Consider the following 24,238-nt stretch of genomic DNA (forward strand, 5'->3'; position numbering starts at 1 on the left):
GTGGAAGGTTAAATTCCTGATTAAGATTTTTCTCCTTGGGCAGCCCTGGTGGCTCAGCAGTTTAGTGCTGCCTTTAGCCCAGGGCCTGATCCTGGGGACCTGGGATCAAGTCCCACATCAGGCTCCCTGCATGGGGCCTGCTTCTCCCTTTGACTGTATCTCTGCCTCTATCTCTCATGAATAAATAAATAAAATCTTTAAAAAAAAAAAAAAAAGATCTTTCTCCTTTAAGATAGGCATTTTCAGCTATGAATTATCTTCTAAACACTGCTTTAGCTGCATCGCATAAGTTTCATTTGTGCTTTTATTTTCATTCATCTCAAAGTATTTTCTTTTCTTTTTTCTTTTAAGTAGGCTTCACCCAATCCCTGGGACTTGAACTCACAACTGTGAGGTCAAGAATCGCATGCTCTATCAACTAAGCCAGCCAGATACACTTCAAAGTATTTTATAATTTCCCTTTTGGTTACTCCTTTGACCCTTTGGGTATTTAGGAGTGTGTTGTTAATTTCAACATACCTGTGAGTTTCCCCAAATTCTTTCTGTTACTTATTTCCAATTCCATTCCAATCTTGTTGGAAAGCATACTTTGTATTACTTCTATCCTCTTCAATGTATTTGTTTTTATAGGTTAGCATATGGTCTATCCTGGAGAATTTCTTGTGTGCACTGTGAAGACTGTATATTCTGTTGTTGGGTAGAGGGCTCCATAGCTATCCATTAGATCTAGTTGGTTTATAACATTATTCAAGTCTTCTATGTTGTGGTTGACCTTCTATCCATTGTTCTATCCATTTTTGAAAACAGAGTATTGCAGTCTCCAACTATTATTGTACAGCTATTTCTCCCTTCATTTCTGTAAGTTTTGCTTAATGTATTTTGGTGATCTGTTGTTAGATGTATATACAGTTACAATTGTTATAGCTTCCTGACATTCATTATAAAACGTCCCTCCCAATCTCTAAAAACACTTTTTGTTAATAGACTTTTAAGTCTGTTTTGTCTGACATTAATAAAATCAGTTCAACTTTCTTTTGTTGTTTGCATGATATACCGTTTTTCATTCTTTTGCTTTCTATTTATATCTTGGAATCCAAAGTGTCTCCTGTTGACAATATATAATTGGATTTTTTTATTTTTATTTTTATTTTTATTTTTTTATTTTTTTAATTTTTTTTTTTTATAATTGGATTTTTTTAATCCAATCTGTTATCTGCCTTTTTACTGAATTGGCTATTCCATTGACATGTAATGTGATTGGATTGGATTTACACTTGCCATTTTAATTTTCTTTTCTATTTGCCTTGTGTGGTTTTTTTTTTTTTTCCTCTTATTTTTCACTGTGTTTCAAGAGGGGTAAACTGAGTTGCTCCTTAGCCAGTATATCCTGGTTTTCCAACTCAATATTGAATTTAACATTACAGAGTCTAGGTGATAAATACATCAGAGTCTTGCCCAGTCGTTCTTAAAACATGGACTCCAGACCAGCAGAATCGATAGTACCTGGGAATTCCTTAGAGGAAAAAAGTTCATCTTGGTGATTAAACTTGGGTTCAAGCTCAGCTCCATACTTATAGCTGTGATTTGGGGCAAGTCACTAAGCCACTGAGTCTTATTTCCTCAAGTACAATTTTTTAAAAAAGATTTCATTTCATTTATTAGAGAGAGAGAGAGAGAACATGAGTGGGGGGAGAGGGGTAGAGGGAGAGGAAAGTGAGAATCAGACTCCCCGCTGAGCAGGGAGCCCAACTCAGAGCTCTCAGGACCCTCTGATCATGACCAGAGCCAGAAGCAGACAGTTAAACCACTGAGCCACCCAGAATCCTCCTCAAGTACAATCTTATCCTATCGGATTGTGAGAACTAAAAGAGATTAGTGAGATAATGTAAATAATTCTATTAGATCAGGACTTCCCTAATGTTAATTTTCTTCCCCATTGTCATATTAAAAAAATAAAGCTTCTACTGTTTTTTCTCAGTATTTTCAGTGTAACTACCAGGGGCTTAAATTATTTTTAAACCACTTCCCAGGGTGCTCTCTCCTTCTGCTTGCTGCTACCCACTCCCCCCCAACCCCCCACCGCACTGTCAAATAAATAAGGTCTTAAAAAAAAATAAACTACTTCTCATTACAGTATTATTAGGAAGGAAAAATACAGAAATAGCAATAGGAATAGAAAACATGAGGTCGTGTGGTAGTTTAACAGAGAAACAGAAATCTAGTCTGAGCTCCTCTTTCACAGTGTTCAGAGAAATTAGGTGGCAATTTAAATACCACCCTGGCTACTGGTATATGCTCAAGGCCTGGAATTATAGTAATTAAAAAAATTTACTGTTCTATGTATTTTTTACTTTTACTGAGAGCATAGCAATAATCCTGTGTGGTAGATAGAGCAAGCATTACTAGCTCCATTTTACAGAGACTTAAAACTCAGAGGGATTAAATGCCTTGTGATTACACGACCAACTGGGGAATTTGGGATTGATGCCATTTCAATTAACTGCAAATATCACAGTATCACAATTTTTGAAAAGATCTCAAAATAAAGAACCTACTGAGAGGATAGAGGTCACTATGTATCTAGCTAATACTATTAAATAAATAAATATCTAATTTACAAGTAAAAATTTTGTTGCAGTGAATACCATTGCAAACACCCTATTTAAGAGGATCTCCATGCTATTTAAGAGGAGACTCTATGCTATTTGCAATACTGGTTTTGGGAACAGAAGGTAGAAAGTGCGTATGTGGATATTTATTCTGACCAAAAATTTGAACAACATACACAATGTTTTTGAAGTCTTTGTAATGTGACTGGACTATACATGGATTTTCTGGTAACATGCGCTTTGATGTGGGTGGCTCAGTGGTTGAGCAGAGTCTGCCTTTGGCTCAGGTCATGATCCTGGGGTCCTTGGATCTAGTCCCGCATTAGGCTCCCCTCACGGAGCCTGCTTCTCCCTCTGCCTCTCTGTCTCTCATGAATAAATAGGTAAAAAATTTTTTTAAAAAAGCCATGCATATTGCCGTTTTATTGTGCCATCTGAAGGCGTCACTGAGTAGAATTCACAGATAGATTAGGTACCGTGCAAGCAGCCAGGCCTACATTATTTGACCACAACAGCATACTACAATTTTTGAGGACAGATCCAGTTTCTCCCCTGATTTCACTGGACCTGCCACTAGAGAGTGAATAAACACTCAAATGAGTAAAGGGATGAATTTTCTTTAAAATCATCCTTTATGGGATCCCTGCGTGGCTCAGCAGTTTAGCGCCTGCCTTCAGCCCAGGGCGGGATCCTGGAGTCCCGGGATCAAGTTTCACATCGGGCTTCTCCTGCATGGAGCCTGCTTCTCCCTCTGCCTGTGTCCCTGCCTCTCTCTCTCTGTGTCTCTAGTGAATAAATAAATATATTTTTTAAAAAATCATCCTTTATTTACTCCCCATTTTGTCAACAGCACCTTTCTCTATTTCTGACCCTTGAGGTCACTATTCTCTGTTGTTAGAATATTTCCACCTAGGCCCAGATTTAATTCTCTCTAGAACCAAGATCCTTTTTTCCCCAGACCACTGATTTATCCCGTAACTGGCAGATGGAGGTGATTCATGTAGTAATTTGGATCTATGTTGTGGTCATGAATTTGCTTATCAACATTTCCATTTTTCTACTCATTTCCTTCTTTTTTTTTTTTTATGATAGTCACAGAGAGAGAGACAGAGAGAGAGGCAGAGACACAGGCAGAGGGAGAAGCAGGCTCCATGCACCGGGAGCCCGATGTGGGATTCGATCCCAGGTCTCCAGGATCGCGCCCTGGGCCAAAGGCAGGCGCCAAACCACTGCGCCACCCAGGGATCCCTACTCATTTCCTTCTAATCAAAATCAGCACATTCAACATTCTTTCTGGTGCTTCCTTTTTCTAAGTCTTTTATTTTTGTAGCACCATTCACGCATTCATTACAGTGTTCCATGTTTTATTATTATTTTATTTTATTTTAGTAATCTCTATACCCCAATGTGGGGCTCGAACTCACAACCCTGAGAACAAGAGTCGCATGCTTTTCCAACTGAGCCAGCCAGGCACCCCACAGTGCTCCACATTTTAATCGAAAGCTGAACTTTGTGATTAGCCAGTTAAGGAAAAAAATGCAATCTATACAATTTTTAAATTATTTATTTTTTTGAGAAAGAGAGACAGCATGAGCAGGGCATAGAGGGAAAGGGAGAAGCAGACTCCACACTAAGCGGGGAGCCTGCCCCAGGGCTTGATCTCACAATCCAGAGATTATGACATGAGTGGAAGGCAGACACTTAACCAACTGAGCCATCCAGGAACCTCTACACATTTTTTTTAAAAGTAAGTTCTATGTCCAATGTGGGGCTTGAACTAAAAACCCCAAGATCAAGAGTCACATGTTCTACTGACTGAGCCAGCCAGGCACTCCTCTATAATTCCTATTGTTGTAAATGTATTGCTAATGAATGGCTATTGGAAATAATTCCCCTTTTGGCGTAAGACGGTGAGAGGAATGAGAAAAAAAAAGGAAAAACTTTTCTTGAGTATTTACTTTGTATCAGGCATTTATATATAGCAACAATAATGGTTATATGGGTATCAAAAAAAAAAAAGAGTGCCCTCTGGATGTCGTTCTTAGTAATAGCGATGGTAGTAAGGAATCTAGTTTGATTGTACCATGGTATTTTTGTAATGACATTAATACCATCATGTACAGATTTATTTCTTTATTTAGATTTATTTATTTATTTATTTATGATAGACAGAGAGAGAGAAAGAGGCAGAGACACAGGAGGAGGGAGAAGCAGGCTCCATGCTGGGAGCCCGACGTGGGACTCGATCCTGGGACTCCAGGATCACGCCCTGGGTCAAAGGCAGGTGGTAAGCCACTGAGCCACCCAGGGATCCCCTCATGTACAGATTTAATCTCAATTTTCCTTCTCTGTTCTCTTTCTCCGCTTCCTGGAACATCTTCCTACCTCATATGTGCCTTCACAACAAACCACGCAAACCATGTGAGCAAGGGAAATGACTCCAACAAGAACACACTTGAAATTTAACAAGGTTAAGGATAGAGAGGTGTTGACAAGAGTGTGACTGGGCAGCTGATATTTGTTTTGGAAGGAGAGAAACGGCTAATAGTTACTGAGTGCCTCCTACATGCGCCCCTGTGCTAGGCTCCCAATGCGTACTGTGTTATTTAAACCTTGCGTAACTTCAGGGAGGTAGGTATTATTTCCACTTAGCTGTGACAAAACAAAGACAATATAAAGTCACATGGCAGGTGACAGAGCAATGATTCGAAACCAGGTTTAAACATAAAATCCATGTTCTTTCCACTACATCTTGCTGCCTTTAAACGTTGTAGTCCTTTCAAAAACAATTTTCTCGTTTTCAAATACATCATCCCTTTATATAAATCTGGAGATTATCCTGGGACTTTTAAATACTTTACCAGGCCTTTGGCATGTCCAAGAAAATATTCTATAGCGTTCAGAAAATTCAGTTGATCCTCTGTTGTAGTGTAACAAAAGGTGCCAGCTGGCAACAAGATAAGGAGCTTAAGCCAGAATGCAAATCAGCACACTACTTCCTTAATAGACAAAGTTTTATTGAAAAAAAAAAAAAAAGCCAGCTGAGTAGGTGTTTAGTGACACAATTGACTTCATTATGTCAAAACTCCTTATCTCGCTGCCAACTGACAATAGTTTGTTGACTGGTAATCATTCTGATGACTGTATTTGGGGAAGCACTAGTATAGGGTACATTTTAATAATCCTATCTAGAATACAATCAGAGCTCATTATTATACAATATTTTCATTTTGTAAACAGAAAAGGAAGGAGAAAGCTATCTTCTCAAAGAAAATAGTTAATCTGCTCTAACGTAAACCTCCTAGTCAGGATTCATCCTTAAATTCGGTCATTCATTCATTCATTCATTCAAGACTAGTATACAAAGAAAGATATTTAGAACAGAGTCTGCCTTTTGCTCAGAGGGAGTAGGATATGTAAGCACCAATGTAAAAAAAAAAAAATTATTATACAATGTGATTATCCTTGATTCTTCTTTTTCTTTCCACACAACTCATCAGCAAATTCTGTTGGTTCTTATCTTCAAAAAATAACCAGAATTTTCAAGGTTTCTCTCTACCCAGGGCAACTGCACTTTACTGCTTTAGAGGATGTCACATACATGCTATCTCTATGAATGGCATCCTGTTTCCACCACTCTCCACCCTCTGCACATTCTCTTCTCTCTCCCTAAACCAAGCTACCATCATCTTTTTTAACTTCTTAACTCCATTCTTGCTCTGTTACATTGTATTTTCCACACAGTAGCTGGAGTGTCACTTCACCGCTCAAAAATCTCCAATGGCTTTTCAGCCTACACAGAAAAACATCCAGAGTCCCTACTGTAGCCTGCAAGCTCCACATTATCTCAAGCAGGCAACAAACTTATATTCTAAAAATGACAGAAGATTGGACCGAATTGGGGATGGGAAGATCATGGTAGGTACTGAAAAGGTCAGACATTGAAAGGCAGGGGAAGGTAGCTGACAGGTAAAAGGACTGACAAGGATCACAAGAACCCAGGTGAAATGTGGTACCATTAATTTCTAACAGTTCCAGTCTCAAAGGTAAGGGTAAATGTAAGGTTAGAGAAAATGCATGTTAGTTTTTGCTGTAAAACAAAATCTCTCAATGTGCCAGCCTTTTTTTTTTTTTTTTTTTTTTTTTTTTTTTTTTTTTTTAGAAGGATTGAGAGAGCAGAAGCAAGCAGGGTAGTGGGGCAGATGGAGAGGAAGAGAGAGAATCTAGAATCCTAATCTGGCTTTATGCTCAGAGAGAACTCCGTTTTACAATCTTGAGATCATGTGACCGGAGCTGAAAACTGGAGTGGAACACTTAACCGACTGAACCATCCAGGTGCCTCAATGCCAGCATTTGTTAAGCCATTGCTTGAGTCCTAGTTGATAATAATGTCCCTTGACCAAAGCAAGTCACATGATCAAGGCCAGAGTCAGTGTAGGAAGGACTGAACAAGGTCAATACAGGGAGGAGTGAAAAAACTGGAACCTATAAAAATCACAAAGTTGGTAGATTGTGTACTGAACCAGACTTAGAGTTTTCTGAGCAGGGTCAGACAAGGATAAGGCTACAAAAAAGTATAGATATATTTTTTTTAGATTTTATTTATTTACTCATAAGTGACAGAGAGAGAGAGAGAGAGAGAGAGAGAGAGAGAGATTGGCAGAGAAAGAGGCAGAGGGAGAAGCAGGCCCCATGCAGGGAACTCGACACGGGTCTCCAGGATCACGCCCAGGGCGGAAGGTGGCGCTAAACTGCTGAGCCACCTGGGCTGCCCAAAAGTATAGAGTTTTGGTGAGAAGGTTTGTTGCTCAGATGAGCAACTATGGGCTGTAGCTGAGAGGAAAAGCAAATGATATCAGGAAATGTTCACAGACAGGGAGAAAACGATGTAAAATGATCCTGGAACCCCTTGGTGGGGGTCATTCCCACACCGACAAGCAATTCTGATACCAGCTGGTTGTGCTACAGTTGAACTCAATTCTGACTCTACCTACCCATAGATGGCATCAAGTCCCACAGGTGAGGTGCTGTCCTTTGAGACTGCCACCCCCCTTCAGACACCAGTCATGAATCCAGGTTATCACCTGTTTCTGACTGGCTATGCATCTGAGGTCCCAGCGACCCCCTCCTTGGGTAAATTTGCTAGAGTGGCTCACAGAACTCTGAGAAACATGTGACTTACTTTACTAAATTAGTAAGTTAACTTTACTTATATTTGGATTACTGATTTATTATAAAAGGATAGAACTCAGGAACATCCAGGTGGAGGAGATGCATAGGGCTGGGTATGGGAAAAGGATGCAAAAAAGTTCCATGCTCTCTCCAAACACACCAGTCTCCCCACATCTCCATGTGTTCCCAACACAAAAGCTCTCTGAACCCTGCCATCTTGGGTTTTTATTTTTATTTTTTTAAAAGATTCATTTATTTATTTTAGAGAGAAAGAGAGAAAGTGTTCACATGCGAGCAGGGGTAAGGGCAGAGAGAGGCAGAGAAGCAAACTCCCCACTCTCCGCTGAATGTGGAGCTTGACCAGCACCCTGACATCATGATCCAAGTTGAAACCAAGAGTCAGAGGCTTAGCTGACTGAGTCACCCAGGCACCCCCTTGCCACCTTGGGTTTTTAAAGAGGCTTCGTTACATAGGTATGATGGATCACTGACCACTGGTGATTGAATTCAATCTCTAGCCCAACTCCTAAAGGGATGTCAGGGGGGTGGGATGGAAAATACCAACTCTGTAACTACAGGGTTGGTCCTTCTGGCAACCAGCCCCCATCCTTAAGTGCATCCAAAACTCACTCTTAACAAGAGACCTTTACTGACCTCATTACTTAGGAAATCCCAAGGGTTTTTGGAACTCTATACTAGCAACCCAGAAAAAATGGAAATAAATGTATTTCTCTTTAAAAAAAAAGATTTTTATTTATATACTCATGAGAGACACAGAGAGACACACAGGCAGAGGGAGAAGCAGGCTCCCCGCAGGGAGCCTGATGCAGGACTCGATCCCAGGACCCTGGGATCATGACCTGAACCGAAGGCAGATGCTCAACCACCGAGCCACCCAAGTGCTCCAACATATGTATTTCTTATTATAAATCACAGTATCACAGATGTATTATAGAGAATGAAGGTCTCCATGAGAAAGAGGACAGCTGTGTTGGTAGCAGGGGGAAGAGAGCTGGGAGGTTCAAAGATAGAATGATATTTAATTATTAGGCTACAGGATTGGCAAATTAAATATTTGTAAAAGCTCAAACACTGGGATATTTCATACAAAATATTCACTTTAGAAATTATGTTTTAAAATTTTTAGCAGCTTTTTCAGATATGACTCTCATACCATAAAATTCCCTTTTTAAGCTGCCCGAGGCAGAGAGTCTTAAGCAGACTCTGGGCTAAGCTTGGAACCTGACGTTGGGCTCAATAAGGGGCTCATCTTATGACCTGAGATCAGGACCTGAGCCAAAATCAAGAGTCAGAAGGCTTAACCAACTGCACCACTCAGTTGTCCCTTTCATTTCCTTATTTTAAAACATTTAGGTTATTTCTCATCTTCTAATTTTATGATTACGACTGGATAATATCTTTACACATACAGGCTTTTCGCAATTTTGAACTATTTCCTTATATATTCGCAGGACACCAATGGTTTTTGAATCACATCAACAAATTACTTTTCAGACGGCTTATCATTGTAAAATGCCAACAAGTGTGAGTGAGAGCACTAGTTTCTTTTTTTTTTTTTAAGATTTTATTTATTGATTGATGAGAGACACAGAGAGAGAGAAAGAGGCAGAGACACAGGCAGAGGGAGAAGCAGGCTCCATGCAGGGAGCCCGATGTGGGACTCGATGTGGGACTCGATCCCAGGTCTCAAGGATCACGCCCCTGGCCGAAGGTGGTGTTAAACCTCTGAGCCACTGGGGCTGCCCAGAGCACTAGTTTCACTGCAATCTGGTTAGGATTTAGTAATATCATTTAAGCATTTATGATAATGTCATCAGTAAAAAGACATAAATTTGCAATTATTTTATCAGGATAAGAAAAGAATGCATAATTTAAAAATTTAAGATAACAAAGCAAGATTTCCTCAAATTTCTCCATTTATGGAAGAAATTTCTAAACATCAGTTAAATAAATGACTTACTGTTCCCCAAGCTTCCAAACCAAAATTCTACTTAAAATGCTATTCTTGGGGCACTGGGCTGGCTCAGTCGGGAGAGCATGAAACTCCTGATCTTGGGGTTTTAAGTTCAAACCTCACATTGGGTATAGAGATTACTTAAAAATAAAATCTTAAAAATAAAATGTATTCTTTTTAGTAAGGAATTGCTTGTCCAGAACAGGAGAGAGGGGAAGAATAAACAAGATAAACACCTAACAACTTTTGTCTTTCTTGGTTCCAGATAACTGGAACACTTACTTGGATAGCCGCGTGAGTGACAGGACATAAATCCAATCCCAGAGTCCACAGAAGGTGTGAGTCTAACAGGAGATCCTCCTCTCAGCAAACTGTGATCTCAAAGGGTTACACCAGGAAAAGCTGAATCTAGAGTAGGACACCTACAAGGAATAATAGCTGGGTTTGAACCTCCTGCATTGCCCAGGAAGCGTAAGACCAAAAATGCTGGGTTAAACGCCTGCAGGACTCTGGCAGAAGGATATACATATCATATCTAAAAGGGAATATCTTCATTGTAGGCCTCAAATTATTCCCACAAATATTAGTTTTCAAATGCAATGATCAGTACACAAAGATAACTAGAAACTCAATGAAACTAGACTCTACTCGGGGCGCCAGCACAAACATAGACAAAAAACCCCAGACTGACAGAGACTTCAGATACTGGAATTACCATACGTGACTATAAAACAATTATGCTTACTGTTTTAAATCTATATTGAAGATGCCTTCAAAGAATAGGAAAAGACAAAGTGACATAAATTGAAAAAGAACTAAACTAACCTTTTCGAAGCAAAAGACACAGTAATCAAAAGTTAAAAATCACTAGATCAATTTAAGAGATTAGTCACAGATGAAAAGAAAAATCAATGAAACAATTTGACATTTTACTGGGTTTGATATAGCCTGACATTTGTTCCAGTTTACTCTATATGAATTACGAAATTCTCAAATGGTTGAGACCCAATAACCTGATTTTACATGCTCTGTGCTTTCATTCAACATAATTAAAACTGATAATTGCACCATTTAATGTAACAGTGTCAAGGAATATAATTTTTTTAAAAAAAGCTCTTATTACAAAACAGAGGATTCAAATACATATCTCTGACAAATCCCTCAGGTGCTGTGTTGCTAGAAGAAAGTAGAAGCAGCTGACTTCATTAATGCCTCCTTTGTGGCTTTTTCACTCTCAGGCAGAGAGAGGAATCAGGCCAGGAAGAAGACAAGTTTGATTTTTATTCTGGAGTAGGTGGCCTGGACATCTATAACATTTTCCACTGGGAAGGTTTTAAGTAGTGAACTGCCACCTTGGAGTAAACTTCGTCAAGGTCACAAATATAGAATTAATAAAGAGAGTTTGTTAGACTCAATATTATATTTAGACGGACTCGCTGATTTCCACTGGTCACGTTTTCGCCACTGCAGTGAGACAAAAAAAATATGGTCTAAAGAGGTTTGCAAAAAATAAAAAATAAGAGGTTTGCATAAAGTTGATTTATTTATTTAAAAGAATGGACTTTTTAGAGGATATGTTTGTTCTTTTTTTTTATTTTGGGGTCAAAATATAATCTAAAATTGAAGTGATGCAGATAATAAATGGCAGTTTTCTTTTTTATAGCTTGGCAACATTTAAAAATTGCAGTTCTATTGGTTCCAGAATGATTTTGAAAATCTGGATTGATCCACAAAGTCCAGAAGACTGGGAACACTATTGATGTCATCTACCTCTTATTTGTTTAACTAACAAATATTTTGAGAGCCTATGATGTGCTAAGAGAAGGGAGTACAAATAAGAAAATGACTGCACTGTCCTTTCTGCTCACCGTGAGAAAGGAACACATTTAATCCATAGTTACTAAGAAGTTAAGTAGTGCTCGGTCTTCCGGGAGCAGGTCTGAGGGAAAGCCTGTTTGTCTGGGGACTCAATCTCTTACTGAAAGAAGAAATGAGGCTGAAAAGTCTTGAAAATGCACAGGTTTTGCTTGCTGCTGAGAGAAAAGGAATGAAGGGAAGAGAAAACTGTTTAGGGTTGGGAATTTTATTTATTTTGAAGATTTTATTCGAGAGAGAAAGAAAGAGGGAGAGCTTGGTGGGGGGGGGGGGGGGGGTCAGAGAGAGAAGCCAACTCCTTGCTTGTTCAGCAGGAAGCCCCTATCCCAGACCCTGGGATCATGACCTCAGCCAAAGGCAGACCCTTAACCGACTGAGCCACCCAGGCGCCCCCAAGGTAGGGAATTTCATTTTATTATTTTTTTTAAAAGATTTTATTTATTTCTTTGAGAGAGAGAGAGAGAGCACAAGCAGGGGGGATGGCAGGCAGAGGGAGAGGGAGAAGCAGGCTCCCTGCTCTTTGGGGATGCAGGGCTCAATCCCAGGACCCTGGGACCATGACCCAAATTGAAGGCAGACTAGGGTAGGGGATTCCCCGGGATAGGGAATTTTCTATAGGAGTTGGGGGACCTGGTAAAGGCCAAGGCATGGTGATGATGAAAGGGGATGAGCAGGGACACATAAGAGTTTTTATTGGCTTGGCAATGGATTTTGATTTTGTTAAATTGTGGTGAAAAACAAACAAAAAACCAAAGCATGAGGATCTCCGGGTCTCGGGACTGAGCCCCTGTCCAGCTCCCTGCTCCGTGTGGAGTCTGCTTATCCTTCCCCCCACCCCCACCCATGCTCTTTCTCTCGAATAAATACAACTTTAAGAACCCCCCCCAAAAAAATCAAACCATAAAATTTATCTCTTTACCATTCTTAAGTGCACAATTCAGTAAAGTATATTCGTATTGTTCTAAAATAATGACTTTAGGGATACCCCTGGTGGCGCAGCAGCTTGGCGCCGCCTGTGGCCTGGGGTGTGATCCTGGAGACCCAAGATCGAGTCCCATATCGGGCTCCCTGCATGGAGCCTGCCTCTCTCCCTCATGTGTCTATGAATAAATAAATAAATAAATAAATAAATAAATAAATAAATAAATAAATAAATCTTTAAAAAAATAAAATAATGACTTTATGCTGCAGGCACCTTAGATTAAGATAACTGAAAGGTTTCAGAACAGGATTGGAGATTTAGGAAGAGTATTTGAGATGGTGGGAGAGTAGAGGGTAGGAGACCTCGCATCCCTTCGTCTCCTCGGGCTGGGTGGGACCCTTGGAGCGTGTAGGAGGACTGAAAGGGATCACAGGATTTAAAGGTCTGTGGGGCCTTGAGTGGGACCCGGTTTCTGGCTGGTGCGGGGCTCTCGCCAGGGGGGCAGTTTAGACCAGAACTCCAGGGCCGTGACTGGGTACCACGCGGGGATGGGCCAGGGTATGGCCCTTTCCAGGGGCTGCACCACTGGGCGTTTATGAGCCACATCTGATCAGGGTGTGTTCTGCTAAAGCCCTACAATCAAAAACTTTTTTTTTGCATCACCTGCAAAAAATGAAAAATTTGGCGATTTCCAGCTTTTCTTGAAAAATTAAAATATCTGGGACAGTGGACTCCTAGTCCCTCGAGGAAACCATCACATTAACTTGCATCAACGTATAAGCGTCTGGAAAAGCGCGCGCGTGACCGGACGCTCACAAGGGCACGTTCCCCACCAGCCAGCGGTCCTGTCAACGTGCACACACTAGCATCTCTAAAGTCATACTTACTTGATCCTACTAGTCACCTGATGAGGCAGGTATAGATTATATTACAATCTCCTTTTTAAATACGAGGAAACTGAAGCACAGACAAGTCACGGGGCTAAATACTGGGGCTGGCATTTGAAACTGGACCTGCTGCCCGACTCCAAACCCCACACTCTCCACAAGAAACAGGTGAATCGCTAAGTTCGCTGCCCATAACGCGGAGGGGCGGCCGCGCGCCACGGAAACCTCCTTCCGGGCGTCAGAGCCGCGGAAACCAACGCACCCGGAGCCCGCGGCAGAGGCCGCGCAGCCCCGCCCCGCCAGGCCCCCGGACGGCCGTCCGCGCCGCGCGGTCTCCACACACGTGAGGGCGCTGTGGCAGCTACCGTCGCAGTTCCTGTTTCTGTTGTCGCGATATTCTTGACGCCGGAAAAACGCAAGATCGAAGGTCACGTAGATGGCACGCCTCTCCCGGGACGCCTAAGTTCTCGCGTGAGTTGCACTTCCGCCCTTTTGGCTCCCGCAGCAGCGCCATGGCGGTCGGCAAGAACAAGCGCCTTACGAAAGGCGGCAAAAAGGGAGCCAAGAAGAAAGTGTAAGTGGCTCCTCTCCTGGCGCCCAGCCTTCTGCGGCTACGCTGGGCTCGGCGGGCGGGTTCTAGACGGCAGCGGGGGCCGGATGGCGAGGATGCCCGATGGATTGTGAGGGCCGTGCAGGGTTGGCAAGCCCGGCACGGCGCCCTGACGGGACGGTGCTGCGCCGGCGCGGGCCGCCTTCTGGTCTTTGGCCCTCTGGGTCTTGTGCGCGTCTCTTCTGAGCTAAACTCGACGCTGCACGGGGACGGCGCGCTCCGTATTGTGGGCTCCCGGGCTTTGCAGACGTCACGAGCAACCGTGGTACTGCTCCCGAGGCTGGGGTTGAGGAGGTCCCTCTCGTCCACCCAGGACCTCGCACCCCGTCGTCTCCCTGGGCTGGGTGGGACCCTTGGAGATCCTAATGAGCTCGGGTGGGTCCCTGAAGAGCCTGGGTTACCAGTACGCGTTTGCTGCCCCAGTGAAGTTCAAGAGACGTGCGTGTTCTTCGGAGGCCGTGCTGCTTGTGTAGTCCCAGAGCCGACGCGGCGCGGAGTTGTGTGCGTTCGGAGCGTCCGGGTGGGACAGTGAAGCGGGCATCGTGGGCAAGAGCTGGGTTCGCTCACGCGTCCCTCACGTCACTGGGAGGAGCAGGTTCTTCCCAGGGTCCGGTTGCTAACGTGCCAGTTAGCTCTTCAAAATCATTAGAATGAGGAAAGTTTTACTTTGTTTTTTAATTTTTTTTTAGAATGAGGAAAGTTTTAAAAGTTCAGTAAGAATAACGTGATCTACGATAAAACTCACATAAGTGTTTTGTGAATACAGGGTTGATCCATTTTCTAAGAAAGATTGGTATGATGTGAAAGCGCCAGCTATGTTCAATATAAGAAATATTGGAAAAACACTAGTCACAAGAACTCAAGGAACCAGTGAGTATTTTATTCTTGTTTTGTATTTTTCATAAATCAAGGTCTACTGGTGGTTCTGTGGTGGAAGAATTAAGAAAATACCTCTTGGTTGCAGCTTTGGCTACTGTGATGCTTAATGTCTGGTAAAAACACTTGTAGAGGAAAGGTGGGGCCTTAGATGTACTAAGAAAATGTGCAAAGGCTCTTAGTTTCTAGTGAGCACTGTCCGTCAGTGTCCAGGTGGATTTGATTAACAAAAGTTAGGGTCTTGATAACTTACCATTAACTTTCTAAGTTCAACTTTAGCATAAATGTTCTTTGTTGGCTTGGCTTTGTGTGGTTCTTACTGTTAATAAGACAATTCTTGTTTTATAGAAATTGCGTCTGATGGTCTCAAGGGTCGGGTTTTTGAAGTTAGCCTTGCTGATCTGCAGAATGATGAAGTTGCATTTAGGAAATTCAAGCTAATCACTGAGGATGTGCAGGGCAAAAACTGCCTGACTAATTTTCATGGCATGGATCTTACCCGTGACAAAATGTGCTCCATGGTCAAAAAATGGCAGGTGAGAACAAAAGTTCCTTGGGATGGTGCTTTGGCGTGAGTGGCCAGGGATGGCCTGTTACGACAAGAAAGGAGCATGTGTGTTTGAAGCGCATTGCATTTTAAATCCTTGATGTTTGCTTTTACTGAGTGCTGACTCTGGGATTGGCACTCTTGAAATTGAGTAAAGGAGTAAGCAAGCCATGATCCTCCCATTTAAGTGGAGTTTAAGACTTGTTTATTTACTTGTCTATTTTCTTGTAAGTTTTAAAGTTGGGTTTTCAGAGTTAGAGTGGCAGAGCTCCTGGTGTGAGGTTGGAATCTTGGCTCCATTTCCCAATTGTGTTCTCTTTGGCAAGTAACTTACAGCTTGCTAATAAGCCCCTTGATGCCTTTATCTAAAATGGTGGGTATCACCTCTTAGAGTTATGAAGATGAAATAAGAGCCAGGTAAACATGCTTAAGTAAAGCTTGACACAAAGCCTTTAGAAAGCATTGTCCTAGGAAATAATGACATTGGTTCAGATGTGTCTGGCTAAACCATTCGGTTTGGGGATGGGGATGTCATGTATATGGGAATGAGTGATGACAAAATGTTTCGGTCCCAAATGATACATATTGATTATACCGCTACATTTACTTCTGACATTCCCTAAGATTTTTATGGTTGAATTTCTGGAAATATTTTAAGGTCCTTTTGCTGTAAGCGTACTACTCATTTTTTAAACTGAAGTATACAATTTTCAAAATACAGAGGTATTTCAGTTTTTGTTGCTACCTAAGAGTAGTAATTTTTTGACTTTAGGCAATAATATAAGTAGTTGCGGATTTTTTATTACATTTTAGCTGTGAAAATGATTATTTACTCGTCATCAGGCTTTAGTTTGGAGCATGAAGGACATTTAAAAATAGTGCATTTAGTGTTAGAGCGATATTTCACCTATTCAGACATTTTTTAAAAAGGAGTAAGTGATGTAGAGTCTCTTAACCGTGTTTCTCACATAGAGTCATACAGTTGATGGGTGGGAAGGATAGGCTATTAAAGGCTGGCGTGTAAAATCTGGGGCTGGGTGCTGTGGAGATGGGGATAGAAGTGTTACCTAGAGAAGAGTTGAAGGGACTGTATTTGATTAGATATGAAAGATAGTAAGATTTGGAGTAATTGTTGCTAAGTTCACTTCAAGGAGGTGCTGTGAATTAGGCATGTAGTTTATATTATACTTTATATTGTATGATGAGTACTTTTTCTAGCTTTTTTTGTATTAGAATTCGAGGGCTATAAATTGATAACATTAAAACCTGGTATATCTGACAATATCTTTTTTTCCCACTAGACCATGATTGAAGCTCATGTTGATGTAAAGACTACCGATGGTTATTTGCTTCGTCTATTTTGTGTTGGTTTTACTAAAAAACGCAATAATCAGATTCGGAAGACCTCTTACGCTCAGCACCAACAGGTCCGCCAAATTCGGAAAAAGATGATGGAAATCATGACCCGAGAGGTGCAAACAAATGACTTGAAAGAAGTGGTCAATAAACTGTAAGTGTTTCTTTTCCTCCTACCACATAACTCTGAATCTCTGATTATCCCTGAGCTGAAGGAAAGCGTATGAAACAAGGTGGAAGTCCGACCTGTGTTTAAATCTTGTCTGTGAGACTGTTAGGTTTATCTCTTGGAATGAAAGCATGTTAAGTGCTCAGTAAATGGGATTTGGTTTCTTTATTTGATTGAAGCAGTCTGAAGGCAGACCGCTTGTGAGACTTGAAGCATAGGAAATGATTTTGTCTTAATTAGAAAATATACTGAATAGGCAAAACTTGCCACCATGAATAATGTATGGGAATAGATGATGACAAAATGTTTCGGTCCCAGATGACAACCACTGATAAAACTTAACATTTTTCTGATGTTCCCATGCAGTTGGCTAAGAGGGTGGAATAGAAAAGGCAGAAAGCTCAAATGCTTACTCTCCTACTAACTAGCTGTGTAATTCAGATCATTTAACCTCCAGCTGTAAAAGTGCAATAAAAGATTGTCTAATGTGAAGATTTGAGTGGATTAAATAAGGCAGGTATTGATATATTTATAAGTTTATCCTTTTCTGTCATTACTGGTTTACAGGATTCCAGACAGCATCGGAAAAGATATAGAAAAAGCTTGTCAGTCTATTTATCCACTCCATGATGTTTTTGTTAGAAAAGTAAAAATGCTGAAGAAGCCCAAGTTTGAATGTAAGTGAAAAATCAGGGGCGGGGTGGGGGGGGGTGGGCAGAATGTGGCCAGATACATTTGAGGGTTTTTTTTTTCTTTTTGGGGGGAGGGGGGCAGATGATGGCTTTTCTGTCACTTTATGGTATTGAAGGGCATTGTTTTAAGACAGCGGTGTGCTATAACTTTTTTTTTTTTTTTTTCTTTTAGTGGGAAAACTCATGGAGCTTCATGGTGAAGGTAGTAGTTCTGGAAAAGCTACGGGGGATGAGACCGGTGCTAAAGTTGAACGAGCTGATGGATATGAACCACCAGTCCAAGAATCTGTTTAAAATTCAGACATTTAATGGTGACCAATAAAAACATATTTGTGATGTTTAATTTCTTATCATTCTTTTTAAATAATCAGGCTCGGTGAAGCAGATGTTTTGAACTGACCGTGTGAACTTTTCAGAACTATTGTATGGATCTTATCCATTGCTCTTGGCTACTAAATAGCTGCAAAAGGGTAGTGATCTATTTTAAGCTGTAGTGATCTGGATGGAAGTGTTCTAGATGGTTAATAAAAGGAAACTTTTTTTTAACGTGTATGTTTTCAGCTGGTTCTTAAACCATCTGGAAGGCTTGTTAAAATAGAACAAGTAGATCTATAACCCCCCCCCCCCCTTTGGGCAATAAGCGGTGTTTTTTGTTTTGTTTTGTTTTTTTATAAGCGGTGTTTTTTAAAGATTTTATTTATTTATTCATGAAAGAGGCAGAGGGAGAAGCAGGTTCCCCGCAGGGAGCCTGATGTGGGAGTCAATCCCCACGACCCGAGGATCACCACCTGAGCCAAAGGCAGACACAACCACTGAGGCACCCAGGCGTCCTCATTGAGATCACTTTGGAGCAAGCCGCTGTTATTACCACCTGGACTGTTAGCTGCCTACCTGGTTCCCTTAGGTACCACCTTAAGGTAATAATAGGTCAGAAGCAAGATTACATGGGCCTTGACTGAGTGGCCCAGGTGATCTTGCCTCTGACCTATTACTGTACCCCTAATGTTTCTAGCCAGGTTGTCCTTACTATTCTGGGTGGGCTAGGTATGTTCTAAGGCTTGTTTTCTCTGCACATGGAATACTGTTCCCTTAAATGCCACTGTGCTTGTTCCTGTATCGAAGTCTCAGTAGATCCTAATGATGGGCTTGGCCTATTAAAAATTGTACCCTGTCCTCCAGCATTCCTAATTCCCATTATTTTTCTATAGTTTTCACTTGTATTTACTAGAATACTCCATGAAGTGTGGGGTACCTTCCACTCAGGTCATGATCCTGGAGTCCCTGGCATTGGGCCCCCCTGCTCAGCAGGAAGTCTGCTTCTCCCTGTCTGCCCTTCACCTCAATCTGCTTTTTCAATAAAAAATTTTAAAAAGTATCCCTAGAATATTGTACGAGGATTGCTATATCTCCAGTGCCTAGAAGTTCAGTGTTTGTTGAATTAAAGGAATGAATAATATTCCCTACTAATAATATCCCATAGTGAAGCAAATGTTTTCAATAAAACAATTGTACATTTGGATCTCAAATTTTTTCCAGGGTGGATGGAAGTTGGGTCTAAAGAGGCCTCATTGAGGGATAGGTGCCATGAATTGGGTTAAATGTTTCATCTTTGTGCTGGACATCATTTAGATAAAATCAGTAGCCAAGCTCCAATCTGCTACATCTGCACAGGGCTTGGCACAGCTCTTTTATCTTTTTTTTTTTTTTTAAGATTTTATTTATTCGAGAGAGGCAGAGACCTAGGCAGAGGGAGAAGCAGGCTCCTCACAGGGATCCTGATGTGGGACCGGATTCCAGGACCAGGATTATGCCCTGAGCCGAAGGCAGACACTCAACTGCTGAGCCACCCAGGCAACCCAGCTCTTAACAAAGGTTCATTTGAAAATGGTTTGGCCTGTTTGATGGTGGGTTTACTCAAGTTCTCTTCTAAGCCAACTTGAAGGTGGGTAACATCCATCCAGTGGAAGCTACTGTAAAGGGTAATTGTTTCCTGTTTCCCGTATTAAGTATCTTACAAACTTAATACATAGAATACATGTGGCTTTTATCTATTAATTGGAACAGTTTTACTTTGGTCTTAGAAAACAACTGTTACCAGGGATCCAGGAATGTTCAAAAATTGGTTACTGGTCACCGAAGACCTTTGTGTTAGGGCATGATCGGATCAGGCAGCAAAACTAACACTTGATCTGAAAGCTGGCTTTTGCTTTTTGTTTTTTTAAATTGGCTTTTGCTTCTTGAATGTGTACATCTGAGTAGTACTACTCATTTGGAAGCGTGTACTAACGTGACAGACCACACTGGCCACTTCACAGGAAGATGCGGTACAGTGCAAACTGCAGTGACATAACGACTCCCTGTTTTGCATCACCCATCTGAAAAGACCCCTTCAAAGATGCGATACATAAAATCTCATTACAAATCAGCGCTAATAGGTGAACATTTGCAGTTGATGATGGGGACTGCTGACTTGAACACTAATTAAAGGAGATGTCATCCTCGACTCCAAAAGAAAGACGTATTATTAAAGAAAAATTGCTCAACTGTTACAGTTTCGACTTCGTTAATAAAAATTTTGTGGAGATTTTGTTTCTGCTCCTCATGCCTACACAGTATCCTTAAATTTGCACATTGGCCCTTTACAGATAAAGCTTATTGACACCTGCTATAAATATGGAAACAGCATTCAAATTAACTGATAGAGTTTGGGCAGAACTTGCAATGAAATTAAGTATTTTCTAAATAAATTGTGTGTGTGTGTGCGTGCGTGCCTGTGCCTCTGGGTCAGTCTAGTGTACTACTACATATCCCGCTGCTAAGCCTGAGATCTATCCCATTCAGAGCACTGCTACTTCTAGAAAAGTTAATAGGACAGGCTCCCCTGCCATTCCCTACCAGCAGGTGGGCCAGGATTTAACACAGGGGCCTCAACCCTTTGATGGCCAGTATTTTCACTATATAGATATCCCATTAGCTGGATAGTCCGAACCCTCAGTCTCATAGGCCTTGACTGGTTTTTATTACCCAATAGGGATGTTTCCCAACTCTTGGATGCTTTGGGTATTGGAGACAGCATAGGTCTCAGTAAATGGGCCTTCCTGGTCAAGTAAAAATCGCAGCAGCTTTACCATCTTCATTTTGCATGAAGCACTAATAGTTACTTGGGAAACCATGCCTCCCACCCCATGGCCTGAAGCACAGCTGCTGGCTCATCGGCTCTCACTTCATAGAGATCCCCTAAATACACCATCTCAATCACTGGTGGCTCAGCTAAGTTGAAAGCTGATGGTATTTATGCTGTGCAGAACTGAAGTGAGTGTGGTCACTGCTCAGTGGGCTGAACTCCAGGCGGTTCTCAGATCTGCCAATTCCTCCCTTGATAAACAGTCCCCTTTGCTGACTTTGCCCGTGGCCCAGCCATCTGGTTTGCCACTTGAAAGACTGTTCAGGCAGATAAAAAATAAATGCATGTAAATAAATGCATTTAAAGTCCAGCTCTGACATGAGCTGGTAGAATCAAACTACTGATCAAGCCTGCACCACCCAGACTGCCCCCCTCCACCTGGCCACACGTTCACTGTTGGGGCTGTGCACACAGTAAATAAACTCTTTCTTGGTGTATGCCAGACTTGTGCCTCCTGCCAAAAGTTGGCTCATTTGTTTCGAGGTAAATGAAGGCACAGACTGATAGACTGCCTACATTACCACTGCTCAGAGCGACTGATGGTGTCTCAGCACTGTTGACACATTTTTAGGTTATGATGTTGCTGGTCCAATCTGATCAACTGACCAAACAACTGTAGCCCTTGAATCTAATATCATATGTGCCATGTTCTTGGTCTGGAAAACCAAGAGTAGCAAAGAGTATCTGATGGATATTTCATGGCTTTCTACTACCCACAAATATCTAGCACTGTTGAGAATTGAGAACAGGTTTCTGATTCCACCACCCTCACCTTTACCTGTCCTACATACCTGAGTAAGGTAGTTGGGGTTACAGAATATGGCAATCCTGAGGAAAGCATCGTCTCCTCTGTGCTGCCTCCTGGGTGATAATCAGGACAAAAGGTCTGCGTGAGAGTGGGGATGACTGGAGAAAAGATGGAATTATAAGTATCTTTCCCCAGCACCGAAGGAGAAAACAGGCCCTAGGAGGGAGGGAGGGGCAGCGATTAAGGTACTCTTTGTTACCTAGGTCATTCTGTCGTGGCACTATTAGTATTTTAGGCCGGATAACTCAATGTTGCGAGGGGCTGTTCTGTGCATTGTGGGGTGTTTAGCAGTACCACTGACCTCCACCCGCTAGCTGCCAGTAGCACCTTTTCCCTAGCTGTGACAAAAGGGTCTTTGGGGGTTGCCAAATGTCCCCTGGGAGAACTTGCTCCCAGCTGAGAATGGCTAACCTTAATCCAAAACTGTTACTTAGGGACGCCTGGGTGGCTCAGCGGTTGAGCGTCGGCCTTCAGCTCAGGGTGTGACCCTGGGGTCCCAGGACTGAGTCCCACATCAGGCTCCCTGCAGGGAGCCTCTCTGTCTGTCTCTCTGTGTCCCTCATGAATAAATAAATACTTAGAAAAACAAAAACAAAACCCAAAACTGTTACCTAAATCATGTGGCAGTTGCAGCGAACAGTCTGACCTGCTGCTGGGTTTGTCATGTGTCCATGTGCTATGAAAACAAGAAACCTCATCTAGACATAGTTGGTTCTGAACTATTCTGCTACGCCTGATGCCATCAACGGTAGCTCCCAGATGCAAACGTGCACAAACTCAAAGATTAACACAACCTTCATTCAGTCTGATCACATGGCAAAAATGGCAAGTGGAGCTGCAACTATTTGGTGACACTGTCCATGTGACTTAAACCAATGTGATGATGATTCGAATCAGGTTTAACAAATTCTGAAGTGAAGGGACTTCTGTCCTTTTGGTCATATTTTTGGATGGGAAAAAAATGAGTCATGAGATGACTCCCCACCAGGGGCAAGGGTTGCTTTTTCGCCCATCTACTGCCCCTCTAATTATTGCCAATGACACCAAAGATCAGCGGGTCAGCTGAAGCTCACTTGCACGGTTCATAATGAATAATGGCCTGGCCTTGGACCGCATCGTGGCTGCCTCAAAGAAGAGCTACTGCTACCCTCTAGGGCTTCCTACACAGCTGGCTAAGTGTGGAATCCTGGAGAGAATGAGGTCAGTACCACACGCTGGCTTCGTCTGTTCCTTCAAGTCTTACGGATAATAGTCGTAGTTACACATGCTGTGCGATTCTAAGCTCTTAATTAATCAGAGTGGTTAGTGGAACACATTCGTGTAAAAAGTCCAATCTGGCCAAGGACGCGTGTCGCACTGAGCAGTGATTTGGGAGGCACCTGCCACAGAGCCCGCGTGTCCCTGCGTGCCCTCGGGGAGTACGCTAAGAATACAGTTCTCTGTCTGCTCTTTACGGGGCCGTTTCTCAGGTTTGGTTTGCATCCCTGTGAGCAATCTTGAGGGGTGATGTGATGTCTCCCCCTGGACAAGGAGCAGGCTTGCTTCCGCTTAGTACACAAGAGCTAAGCCTCAGTGCTCCTCTTCTGTAACCCAGCCCCCTGGATCATGGGCCCTTTGCGTTACGTCTGTGGGATCTGAGGAGCCCGGGAACTGGAACAAATGAACATGAGGCTTCGGCTGTTGGTTTGCTGTGAGTAACAGTCCTTTAATTTCTGACCCAGGAGTCTCATGTCTTTTGCCAGCATCCCTGAGACTGTGACAGGCCAACTTTTCAGCTTGTAAGTTGGGTAAAACGTCAAAACACCGCACAGCTCTGGACACGTTCTCCTCAATTATTCTGAAGCAAATTTTAGATATTAAATGTAAATGATTCCTTAAAAAGAAAACATAACCACAATCCTATTAATATACTTCTAAATTTCAATAATAATTTAATAGTATTAAATATCTAGTCACGCCAATTTAATTGATTAATCCTCTATTGGATATAACACTGATAGGCAATGCAAGTGTGAAAGCAAGTGTAGTGAGCTTCCACTTGCTAAGACCACTCATGAAGTCAAGGTTAAGAAATTATTGCAGGGGACGCCTGGGTGGCTCAGCAGTTCACTTAGTTAAACATCTGCCTTTTGGCTCAGTCATGATGTCAGGGTCCTGGGTTTGAGCCCCATGTCTGGCTCTCTGCTCATCAGGAAGTCTGCTTCTCCCTCTCCCTCTGCTCTTTCCCCCTGCTTGCATGCTCTCTTTCTTGCTCTTTCACTCTCTCAAAATAAATTAAAAAATCTTCAACAACAACAAAAAAAGGACAAACCAAATGCTGGTTAAGGAGTGCAGTAACTAGAACTCTTAAATATCATTAATGGACTGTAAAATAGTACACTTTGGAAAACAAGCAGTTTCTTAATTTTAAGATTTATTTTAGCGAGCGAGTGAGTGAGCATGAGTGGAGGGAGGGGCAGGGGAGAGAGAATCTCAAACAGACTCCCTGCTGAGCAGGGCTCAATCCCAGACCCTGAGATCATGACCTGAGTTGAAATCAAGAGTTGGCCACTTAAC

General features: G+C 42.1%; 2 protein-coding genes, 1 long non-coding RNA gene and 2 other non-coding genes across 5 annotated transcripts in view; 3 read left to right on the top strand and 2 right to left on the bottom strand.

Moving 5' to 3' along the window:
- Positions 1–14,550, bottom strand: part of LOC144282541 (uncharacterized) — a 57,272-nt gene extending 42,722 nt beyond the window's left edge. Inside the window, exons 1-2 of the long non-coding RNA XR_013351002.1 lie at positions 13,441–14,550; positions 10,039–10,178 (exon numbers count right to left, since the gene is read on the bottom strand). This is a non-coding gene — a long non-coding RNA (uncharacterized LOC144282541). The remainder of the gene's footprint in view (positions 1–10,038; positions 10,179–13,440) is intronic.
- RPS3A (ribosomal protein S3A) lies at positions 13,855–18,033 on the top strand. Its single transcript, XM_077846358.1, has 6 exons — positions 13,855–14,014; positions 14,817–14,920; positions 15,275–15,462; positions 16,775–16,983; positions 17,566–17,675; positions 17,863–18,033. Exons 1-6 carry the CDS (start codon positions 13,953–13,955, stop codon positions 17,982–17,984), a joined length of 795 nt encoding a protein of 264 aa, XP_077702484.1. The 5' UTR covers positions 13,855–13,952; the 3' UTR covers positions 17,985–18,033.
- LOC144282725 (small nucleolar RNA SNORD73) lies at positions 16,018–16,090 on the top strand. Its single transcript, XR_013351188.1, has one exon. It is a non-coding gene; the product is annotated as a small nucleolar RNA SNORD73 (small nucleolar RNA).
- LOC144282726 (small nucleolar RNA SNORD73) lies at positions 17,286–17,355 on the top strand. The gene has a single exon (XR_013351189.1). It is a non-coding gene; the product is annotated as a small nucleolar RNA SNORD73 (small nucleolar RNA).
- A 5,369-nt stretch (positions 18,034–23,402) lies between the features above and the next one.
- SH3D19 (SH3 domain containing 19) overlaps positions 23,403–24,238 on the bottom strand; it is a 179,480-nt gene continuing 178,644 nt past the window's right edge. Inside the window, exon 23 of the transcript XR_013351001.1 lies at positions 23,403–23,555. The gene's annotated coding sequence lies outside the window, so the exon portion shown is untranslated. The remainder of the gene's footprint in view (positions 23,556–24,238) is intronic.

This window comes from Canis aureus, chromosome 13, assembly GCF_053574225.1.
Source record: "Canis aureus isolate CA01 chromosome 13, VMU_Caureus_v.1.0, whole genome shotgun sequence".
NCBI lineage: Eukaryota > Metazoa > Chordata > Mammalia > Carnivora > Canidae > Canis > Canis aureus.

Excerpts from the sequence above, each read along its gene's own strand:
- RPS3A (XM_077846358.1), top strand. The coding sequence starts at position 13,953 with ATGGCGGTCGGCAAGAACAAGCGCCTTACGAAAGGCGGCAAAAAGGGA. Across the intron at positions 14,921-15,274 it reads CACAAGAACTCAAGGAACCA|AAATTGCGTCTGATGGTCTC; the intron begins GTGAGTATTTTA and ends CTTGTTTTATAG. Across the intron at positions 15,463-16,774 it reads CCATGGTCAAAAAATGGCAG|ACCATGATTGAAGCTCATGT; the intron begins GTGAGAACAAAA and ends TTTTCCCACTAG.